This window comes from Etheostoma spectabile, chromosome 8 (genome assembly GCF_008692095.1).
Source record: "Etheostoma spectabile isolate EspeVRDwgs_2016 chromosome 8, UIUC_Espe_1.0, whole genome shotgun sequence".
Taxonomy (NCBI): Eukaryota; Metazoa; Chordata; class Actinopteri; order Perciformes; family Percidae; genus Etheostoma; species Etheostoma spectabile.
In genome coordinates, this window is record NC_045740.1 from 15,320,383 (window position 1) to 15,331,187 (window position 10,805).

The window sequence follows — 10,805 nt, forward strand, 5'->3', positions numbered from 1 at the left end:
AATACCAGCTGAGATCAGTTGCCTTGTTTTTTTAACCAGGGCAACAGTTTTGAGATTACATTATGTGCTGACATAATTGCAAAAGAGTTTGCCAATGTTTTTCTAGTTAGTTTTTTTAAATGATATCAGATTAGTAAACAGAATGAGCCTTTGGAACATCGGATGAATGGTTGCTGATAATGGATAATGTAGATATTGAATTAAAGATCAGCCACCCACTCAGATCAGCTGGTATTCTGTCTGTAATAGAGAGGAATCAAAATTTGTATGTGAACCCAAACTTTTGACCGGTAGTGTACATACATACATACACACATACATACATACACACCTGGAATTAATTAAATGTAAATGTGCTGTATTTATATAGCGCTTTTCCAGTCTTATCAACTGCTCAAAGCGCTTTTACATCTACAGGGAACATTCACCATTCACACACATTCATACACTGTGGCCAGGGCTGCCGTACAAGGTGCCACCTGCTCATCAGATAAACACTCACACACATTCACACTCCGATGCGCAGCACCGGGGGCAACTCGGGGTTCAGTATCTTGCCCAAGGACACTTCGACAATGACTGCAGGGGCAGGGATCGAACCACCAACCTTCCGATTGGCAGATCAGCCGCCCGGTCAATTAACACCTGGTCACTTTAACTTTAACACTTGACTCAACACTGACACTTTCGACTGATAATTTATGGTTAATGTCGTTTTATGTCTTTTTATTGACGAATGTTCTTATTGTTCTTATTATAATTATTACTGCTATTTTTGTTAACTTCATACTGTCATTTTTCTTTTCTTGCTAAAACGGATGCAGGCAATTTCCTAATAGGATTACTAAAGAGAAGTCTTAGTCCAAGTCTAAGTCTAAGGCCTCCACACTCGGGCCAATGAGGAGCAAGTCAGTAATGGAGTTATAGACTGGAATATCTCAACAACTATTTGGTAGATTGCCATGAAGTTTGGTACACACATTTGTGGTCTGCAGGTGATAACTCCTTCTTATTCTGGTAATCTTCTGACTTTTAATCTAGAGCCAGTATCACATTATAATTTGAATTTTACAAATACCTTGGTTTATGACCAAATATCTGCAAAACTAATGACATGAACTGTCTGTACTTTGTGTTAAGTGCTAAACTAAGACTACATCCACACTACTATGTTAAATAGATCTCCGTCCACACCAGCATTTAAGCTCTGTAGAAGAACTAATCTCTGTCCATATTAACATGTCTGACAATCACATGAACATTCAAATACACTTGGCATGCGTGTGCCGGTGTAAACAGAAAGCAGATTGTCTAACGTTACTCTGCTGTTGAAAATCATGGATGTGTAAGTTGAAATATCAAAAAATACTGTGGAGAAAGAACAAAAGTAGGGAAAAGTAAGACCAGGGATTTATTTGCTTTAACAGATGAAGACTATCCTAATCGATAAGACTGACTGCGGCGCATAATTGTTTCCAAAAGTCTCTGTTTCTGCCTTTCCAGACTACAACGCAACCCTGGAGTTTTCAAAACAAAACGAGGTTAGCAGTGTTTCCAAATGTCTCAGTTTTAAGGGGCTAGGAAACTCTGGTGTGAGCGTGAAGCGTAATGTAAAAGATGTTCGTTTTGAACCAAAACTTGGATGTAGCCTAAGATGATGAACATGTTAAACATTATACCTGCTAAGCATCAGCATGTAGCAACGTTATTGGGAGCATGCTGACATTAGCATTTAGCTCAAAGTATCACTGTGCCTGCCTCACAAAGCTGCAAGCATGGCTCTTGTAACTGGCAGGTGGACACAACTTGATTGACAGTCGCTATAATGAAATCAAAGTGGAAAAATGGCCCAGTTTTCTGCTCCATGTGGAACTTATTCCCACAGGTGATAGTGCAGAAATAAATCAATTACACTAGAAATTAGATTAAATCAGGAAATCCACTCACGTAGTTGAACGTAGCACAGTTTTTAAACATCAGCAGGACGTCATCGACAAACTGCTCAGCAGTGAAGTAGTGGAGCGTGTTGCTCTTGTCCAGTTTTCTGCGGATCACTGACAGATCGATGGGCCTCTTGATGATCTGGTAGTAGTTTCGGGCCTGGAGCACATTCACACAGGTTAGAGCTTTGTGGGGGAGAATGTTTTCATTTTAACATCAAGGTTTGTTGTGAAAGGTAAGTGGAATATTAATGTTAATATAGTAAGCCTGTGTTTTCTCTTCTTAGGTTGTTTTAACCATTACATACTGCCATAACGTTGTGCCTCAGAGTTTTAGATGAGGCCCGCAGTGTCTTCTTTTTATTATTGCTAAATGATTTAATAGGTTAATTTGTTCCATTCTTTCCTAAGATCTTGTCCTTCTGTCTGTTCCAAAGGTTAGAACTCAACTGGGGGGAAAGGTGTTTAAGTTTGCCGCTCCCTCTACCTGGAACAACTTGTAGAAATCCGTAAAACTTAATGAGCTGGTCTCATTGTTTGCTTTTGAGAGGATGTTGATTGACTTTGAGGCAGCCACATCTGGCTGCAGATGTTTTGCCTGATGGGTTTGAGATTGTGGGTGACTTTGAGAGATTTGCTGATTCATTTGTTTTATGTTTTTAGTGTTTTTGTGTATTTTGTGTTTGTACCTATAGTGTGGTTGTACTGCTACCTGTCTTGGCCTGGACACATTTTTAATCTCAATGAGTCTTTTCCTGTTTCAATAAAGGTAAAATAATATTTTTGGATTTACAGTACTTGGAAAAAGCCATTAATCAGGATAAAAATGAGGTGAAATTGTATGTTTACGTTTGTGTTGCTCAAAAGGAGATATTGTAATATTTGTTGTATAGGATTTGAAACTTAATATATAGACATGTGATGTTGATGTGATACTGAGCGACATCTTTCTGTGTTTTGTAATGTATTTTTTTAATAATTGACCAATGGTGGGTTTCTTTAATCCTGTGTAGGTTGGGCACATTTATACATTTCTAACTATGACTTTCTTGAGTGAGTGCTTTTATGTAGTAAGACATGTGTTATTCAGTGGTGTCAGGGTGGATTATTTGATGTGATTTCTAAAATGTAAATCTGTTGGACTGACCAGGACGCTGACAGGTTCATGGAACGGTGCGCTGAGCGTGTGATAGTACAACATCAGAGTCAGTTTCTCACACCTCTGCACGGGAAACACACAAACAGACATACACAGTCACTAAAAAAACATCTGTTCATCTACTCATGGACTGATACCATGTCGGAGTCTGGGGGGAAAAAATATTGTTAGCATGTATTGTAATTTATTTTGGGATGATTTTTAAAATCAATTATTTTCCCTACAATTGATATTTAGGATTTATTTGATTGATTGAATGATTTACATCCGAGGGCGATTACATAATCTGTTTCCAGCTAAAATGCAGATACATGTCATGAACTTCTTTACAAATGAAATAAATGTCAGACTGACTGAGTGACTGACATTTGATGTGCATTAATCTTAGAAAAGTAATTAGCTTTTAGAGAGGTCTCACGATATATTATCTCTAGAGGTGTACTTTTATTTTTTTATTTTGTCAAAGAAGGAATAGGAAAGAAAATCACAACACTCAATGCTATCAAATCGCAATACTTCTAGAATCACAAAGAAAGAAAATCGCAATACTAATTGAATCAGGATGCATGTATCGTCAAAGAATCAAATTGGGAAAAAGGCATATTGTCCCAGCCTGAATTGTTAGAAAGAAATATTTAAGTGTTTTTGCAGGCATAAGTCTGAGTTGTTACTTTTTCTCACTTTGAGTAAATTGTTCTAACCATTGGTACGTTTTGTGTATTCTATAACTGTTTGCCCACAAGAAACACATGCCCCTGCTTTCTTTAGGTTGAAACCAAATAAAGAAAGGACTACTTTTATAGACAATACTTTACATGTTATAAGGGTCAAACGGATCCACCCCCCCAGTAGCTCACCCTCTGGTCCTGGTCGCACAGTGTGTATGGAGCCTTGACTCCCCCACAGGAGGGCTTGTTCTCACAGTCGTACGTCTCCACAGGCTCCTGGTCGGTTCTGCACAGCGTGCACGCCCAGTCACCTCTGTAGGACACATAGGACCTTTGTTACTTCATAATTTAAAGATTAAAATAATACATTTTCTCTACAGCATCTATTATTTGCATGGAGCGATGCGTCTGGGATATACTTTGTATTTTGAAATGATGGCGTTATTTTGCTTTTCGAATCTCATAAAACGACCTTAAAATCAATATTGTCTGTCTAACCAAATCCTGATATTTCTCATGACACATGTCAGAGAGCCATATGTTGCATTTGTGTGAAATATTCCTCAATTATCATTATGTTGGCTTGTGTGGTATATTCCTCTTTGCTCATGTTGCTCATCGCATGCTCGGTATTGTCTAAAATAAAATACAAAAAAATACAAAACAACCTTTATCTTTGTAGGTTTACCTACAAGGATTTCTGTAAGCTCATGTGGAACGGACCAAATATTTGGCATGACACAAAAACAAAATAGCATACCAATTTTAACCTATATTGGACAAGTACTCTGTATCTGGAGAGGAGTTATGCAAATCCACATGTCAACAGCCACAATAACAAACTGAATGTGAGACAGAAGAACATAATATCTCCAAGATAAGTCTCCATAGATTTATTGTAAATGTGTAAAGGAGACTGTGGTGTCTAGTGGGCTCATTAACAGATAACCACGGAAACTGAAACTGACAAATAACAGCTTAAGAATATAGAGTATCTTGGGTGGCTGTGGCTCAGGTGGTAGAGCGAGCACGTCGGCAAGTACAGGCAATGAGCACATGCACCCTTCCTTCTCCTCTCCGCATTTCAGAGTGTCTTTGATCAAGACATTGCACCCTAAATGGCTCCCAATGTGAGTATGAGCAGAGGAAGTTGCCAACCTTAGAGTCAAAACCCCGGAAAGAGTCACAAGCCAAACTAAAAATCCAAATGAACAACAACTTTTGATAATCTTTGCTTTTTAATGTGAAATACTAAATAGTTACTTCTTCAAGTCTTCAAGCCTCTAAAACCTCATCCTCTCTTTGGTTGAACTGCTCACAACGCAAGTAAATACTGCTTCACTATAAAGCAAAAAGAGTTGGGAACCGATGTCCTCAGTCACGGTGAGTGTGCTGATCGTGTATAAAGCAGATGGTACTGGGTGTCCATGCAGCACTTACAGTGGGAAGCTGGTGAGCGGCGGTATATGGCAGGCCAAGTGGTAAACTTTAGGGCAGCGGTCGCAGCAGAGCAGCTCTCCTCCGTTCAGACACACAGCGCAAAAATCGTCACTCTCCATCTCCTCGGCACCTGATCCAGCTCCAAGTTTCTGGACACATGAGTCTGCCTCTTCCTGTGAGCTACAAACATCAGTTATTTGATCTTCACTGTCGTCTATTTGAACTACCTCACATTTAGTTTCAGCTTCATCCTCCAGCTCCAGGAATCGATCTGCTAGATCTGGTTCTGGTTCTGGATCCAGCTGGATCATCACTGTCTGCTCTGCATCCGGGTCCAAAAAAAAGGTCTCTGAATCCGGTTTCCCATCCGGGTCCATTTCATCGGAGTCAGAATCCAACAGGATGTACGGCTGATCTGGATTAGAGTCACAGTCGAAGCCTGAGTCCTGCTCTGGTTCTTCGGAGGGGGAGCTGTCGGGACAGTACGGCTCAGTCCAGGAGGTCGCTGTTGTTTCTGGTCGGCTGAGATCAGACGGAGGCGACACGTCTCTTACCTCCAAAATGTGTACCTCAGGTTGACTGAGTCCGTTCTGCAGACAGAGACAAAGGTGTAATAATATGGAGCTCATGTTAACCCTTGTGTTGTCCTCCCGAGTCAAAAATTGACACAAATTTGACATTTTTTGTCCCTTTTTCAGACTTTTTTTGTTTTCAATAACACCACTACCACTAGTTATAAGATACTTTTTAGAATTCATGGTCAATAACCCTCAGTTATATAGAATTATACCTAATAAAAAGCAGAAATTATGAATTATTTGGATTAATAGTTAAGATCAGAGGAACGTACAGATGAGTTAAGTCAGGAATGAAAGTGATCAATTGCATTTGCCAAGAGCGTCGTAAGGAATCCAATCCATTTTGTGGTAATTTGGTTAAAAAGAAACCCATATTTCAGATATAGACTTTTTTTAAAGGGGTCAAATTTGACCCGAGGACAACAGGAGGGTCGAGTGAAAGGTCAGCGTTCAGATCTTCATCTCTGTACCTGCTGAGGACGATCCACACAGGAAGCGTCACTGTGGAGCTTGGCTTGTGTTTGGCACGGCAGCCGTACAAGAGAGACCACGGGCTGCAGGCACGACAAGAACACAGACTGGAAGTTCAGACGCTCCAAGCTCACTACAGGTATGCAGGAATTACCCAGAATCCTTTGAGCCTCTGGGTGAATCCTGTCGACATAATTGAAAACTTGTGGTCAGTGGAAGAAATCCTTCACATCACGTTTAAAATGTCCAAATCAGGAATATTATCCAACACACAGTACTTGTCTACCTCTTAAAAGAAAGCAAATAAGCCTATTTCCCAAAATGTCAAACTATTTATTTGACTACATTTCCCCCATTGTTTTGTTGGGAGAACATATTCCCCGCGTTGTCCTTTATTTTACCGTATTCTCTTCAATAAAGCTGCTACATCTTTTCCAGGTTGTCGTTTTGCAGCTAGGGGAGAGGCTGCTCGGGTCCTTCTGCTGTGGGACCGGTTTGTCTCAGTTTCCATCTTCACCTTTTTTAAATAGAAATAAAGGTTCAATTAAATATCAATAATCCTCTTTAACACTTCTCAATCATGAAACCCTTTGTTGTTTAACACTGTCTGTGTCTGTGTTACGTGTTCTGCTGGGAGGCTTGGCTCCTCGGCTGTGGTTGCGGAACGTGAATCAGTCTCAGATGACATGGCCTCCAGTGGCAGTTGTACTCCACACTTGGCTACCCGTGGCAACAGTGTGGCCTGTCTTTGGGGATAGTTGCCATGGCGTCTGTGAGGCAGGTGTGCCATCTCGAGGAGAGCGGGCCTCCTGGGGTAAAGAAACAGAAGCGAAAACACAGAAGAAGCTGCTGATTTTGAAATCTCTTGTGTGCTCAGTGTTTGACGGCAAAATACAAGAATCAAAACAAACAGACAACCCCCAAAGAAGAAGCAGAAGAACCATTTCAAGATTAATGTCACTGCTCATTTTACAAGAAAATCATATAGTTAAAGTTAAATGCATGCTGATAACATGTACGAAAAAGACACTGACTGCATAACAATTAGTAACACATCATTAACAACACAGGAATCAGGTTAAAGTGGCCTCATACCTCAGCTGAGCGTGAATGCGAGCGATGAAAAAACAAGATGTCTGCTTCAGAAAGCCAGGTAAGAATGAGTTGAGGATGAGAGGGACGGCACCGTTGTCCTGTGTCAAGGGGGACACCGATGATGTGATTGGTGGAGAGCTGATCCAACCTCAGATCCCCCCTTCCCTCCCACCGAGTCACAGCAAGCAAGTGTATCCTATTGACTACTGAACTAATCATGTGATGCTATTATTTGTCTTTCACTGTCGCCAGGGGATTCCAGGTATAAAGCACGAAGGAAAGACTGCACCAATGAAGCCTCAAACATGAACTGAAGGATATCCACCAGTGACTCATTTAAGGAGAACAATCCTATAAAGGTTTGATGAAGCTTAATCCAGTCTGGTAGGACCAGGCTATCACCTGATAACCATGATGCAAAATTTCATTCATGTCTCTATTTTTATAACCTTCTAGTTGCTATTTTACTTTAGACCTAATTTTATTATACTCCACAAAATAGATCCCATCAACCTAGTTATTATGTAGGATTATGGGCATTTTCAGTGTTGGGAAAGTATTTAGATCATTTACTTAAGTAAAAATATTGATACTACACTGTAAAATACTTGGTTACTAAGAAAAGACCTGCACCTAATTAAAAGTATAACCAGGAAAATGTACTTAAAGCACTTGATGCAGAACAATGTCCCCTGTGACTTTTACGCTGTTATAATTTGTTTCATTATATCATTATTACTCATGCATTAATATTAAAGCAGGATTTCACTGTTGTAGCCTAGTTAATTGAGAAGAAGCTCAATTATTTTGTGTAGGACTGTGTGCCAGTAATTACTTTTTTTTTATCAGTTATGGTGAAATTATTTCCCTCTGACTTTTCTTTCAACAACAAAACCAATGAAATATTCCACAAAACAAGATGTCTGGAAAAAAAAGGTGGAAAATTTGAGATTAGAATGAGTTTATATATATATATATACTCAGATGTTTTGCCACAGAATTAATTTAATAGTACTGGATTTACAGAAGTCACAAAGTACGTCATCAAAACAGAGCCATATGTTTAAATCATTTTAAAAAACCAAAGGAAAAAAGAATAATTTAGTGATTTACTTCGAGGAAATTTCCCTCAGGCTTCATGGAGTCAAGCAGCAGAAAAACTGGAAACTTGTCTTTTCCTCAGTCTGAAAGGGAAGAAACGAGTTTAAGATAACCGAGTTCTCCCTCCCCTTAACCAGCGCGAAGAGAAACTCCAGGCTGTGATGTTGACTTGTGACTTGACCATCAATTCAAAGTATTCAAAGTTTAAAACGGTCGCTGAGCGTTTCTGCTGCATGTCATCGTGAAAGATACAATTACAACCATGGTTAGGTTTGACTGTGCAATTACATTTTTTAGTAAATAATGCATCTATATGTGCACCACTGAACATAGTTATACTTCCAGTGAATAAAAGTCATATTTGTTTCTGTTTGATAAGAACATTATGTTGGAGTGAATGTATGTTTATGCTTACGAGTCAGGGAGATGTGGGCTTTGTCATTGCTGTGTAGAAATACTAAAGTAAAAACGTTTTACTAGGTGTGCGTTTTACCCAAGTAAAAGTATATAAGTATGAGTCTTAAAATCTACTAAAAGTAGGCCACCAAAAGTAAAAGTATATTAAGGCGCACCCAGAGTCTTTCTATGGCTCTGGGCGCACCATTTCAGAAGTAGGCCTAGGGCATGAAATGGCAATACTCATGTAGTGTCTCAAAATGTTACTTTAGCACAGTAAGTGAGTAAATGTAGGCCTACTAGTTAAATCCCACCACTGCTTTCAGTCAGTTGTATGTGGCTATAAATTAATTTCTGTCGCCTGTCTCTGGGCGTCGCTGTGGATTTCTTTGCACTTTGTTACCAGGAGCCAAATCTCGCACAAAACCGCGTGGTTTACAAATCCCGTTCCTCTTTCGCCTAACCTCCAAGATGGTAGGTCCTATCATGTATCCCTGTGCAGTGAAATGTTGTTAAATCTATGCCCATCCTGGTTCATTTGTACAGCAAACTATCATCTTATGGCCGTGTACACTACAGCCGTCTCCAGTGGTCATTTGCTGGGTGTATTTTTCCAGTGATTTGTTAACGTTAAGGGAATTTGTGAGCGGTTTACTGTGTGAGAGCCGGGCTTTCCCGGGCCCACGGTCGTAGCCGTCAACCAGCATATTTTTGTCTGTGGTGTTTTAACCGTGTACATAAAACTGCTGTAGTCGTTATCAATGTGACAACGGTGGCGCCGGTATAAAAATGCATAAGTGCCCCAGAGTAACGTGCTAGCTAAGTCTGCCGGTAAATGCATTTGAATTCGCATTAGCTTCCTAGGATACTAGGCAGCATGAAAGCACCTAACGCTACTTGGCGGTGTCTTTAAACTTCCAATTCTTTTTCGTTTTAAAAAACTTCCTGCGAATATCTTTAGTGTGAATTGTTTGTTGTTGCCTGGTCATAGTTGACAGGCTGCGAAGACTTGTTACTACATACAAGCAACGTGAGGGACCATTTGGCTAATTTAGCAAGCAAGCTAACGCCACTGTTTATAATGGGGCTTTCTATATTTTCCTACGTTAACGTTATATTCAAATCTATGTTGTTAGCCCACCAAGAAGACCAAGACCAGGAAGCTCCGAGGACACGTCAGCCACGGACATGGTCGCATTGGTGAGTTTTAACCTGTTTCTATTAAGGGGATTTTAATAGTTTTGCCACTGTACATGTGACACACGGTTAACTTTAACTTGTCTACCTCCACAGGCAAACACAGAAAGCATCCTGGAGGTCGTGGTAATGCTGGTGGTATGCATCACCACAGAATCAACTTCGACAAATAGTAAGTTCTGCATGACATGGGGTTCTTGTCATGTGTTTAGGGGTCCAGACATAATGCCAATGGGCTGAGATTAATGTGTGTATGTGCAAAACAATTTGCCTCTAAATCCAATGAAGATGCTCATTCATGTTTACAAATACACTGGCATGGTCATCAGCCTAGCAGCTGTACCGGTATTGCTAATAGCAATTGCAAACTCTTAAATTTGCTTGAATATCGGTCATTGGGGGAAGCAAAGTATGTTGATCTGCAATGCTTTCGGACATATGTTTATCTAGAGTTTTCCCTAAGGCTGATAGTGTTACATCTGTTCAGTCACCTGTTGAGATTAATGTTGTAGAGACTAGAGTCTCACCTTGACATAATTCATTGTCTTGGTGTGCTAGAGTCCTCTTAGAGTGAAGACTGGTCCTATTCACCGACTGGCTCTTTTGTAGGCCGGTCAACCACATGGGCAGTTACAAATTGTAAGAATTTACGGATTACTCATGCTGCGGTCACATGAAATTATAATTGGGAGAGATGCTTTAGAAATATGATGCACATTTTAAAAGTGAGATTTCTTTATAAACTGACTTTGGTTCATTT

General features: G+C 39.9%; 2 protein-coding genes and 1 non-coding gene across 3 annotated transcripts in view; 2 read left to right on the forward strand and 1 right to left on the reverse strand.

Annotated features, from left to right (window-relative positions):
• Positions 1-8,491, reverse strand: part of trim66 (tripartite motif containing 66) — a 9,534-nt gene extending 1,043 nt beyond the window's left edge. The window contains exons 1-9 of the mRNA XM_032524701.1: positions 8,465-8,491; positions 7,352-7,449; positions 6,879-7,065; positions 6,658-6,773; positions 6,256-6,439; positions 5,208-5,797; positions 3,957-4,080; positions 3,088-3,162; positions 1,948-2,100 (exon numbers count right to left, since the gene is read on the reverse strand). Coding sequence (XP_032380592.1) covers positions 1,948-2,100; positions 3,088-3,162; positions 3,957-4,080; positions 5,208-5,797; positions 6,256-6,439; positions 6,658-6,773; positions 6,879-7,065; positions 7,352-7,449; positions 8,465-8,491 — 1,554 coding nt within the window. The remainder of the gene's footprint in view (positions 1-1,947; positions 2,101-3,087; positions 3,163-3,956; positions 4,081-5,207; positions 5,798-6,255; positions 6,440-6,657; positions 6,774-6,878; positions 7,066-7,351; positions 7,450-8,464) is intronic.
• Positions 8,492-9,231: 740 nt separating this feature from the next.
• Positions 9,232-10,805, forward strand: part of rpl27a (ribosomal protein L27a) — a 3,172-nt gene continuing 1,598 nt past the window's right edge. Inside the window, exons 1-3 of the mRNA XM_032522708.1 lie at positions 9,232-9,322; positions 9,985-10,048; positions 10,142-10,217. Of these exons, the coding sequence (XP_032378599.1) occupies positions 9,320-9,322; positions 9,985-10,048; positions 10,142-10,217 (143 nt within the window). The 5' untranslated portion in view covers positions 9,232-9,319. The remainder of the gene's footprint in view (positions 9,323-9,984; positions 10,049-10,141; positions 10,218-10,805) is intronic.
• On the forward strand, positions 10,554-10,683 carry LOC116694842 (small nucleolar RNA SNORA3/SNORA45 family). The gene has a single exon (XR_004333289.1). It is a non-coding gene; the product is annotated as a small nucleolar RNA SNORA3/SNORA45 family (small nucleolar RNA).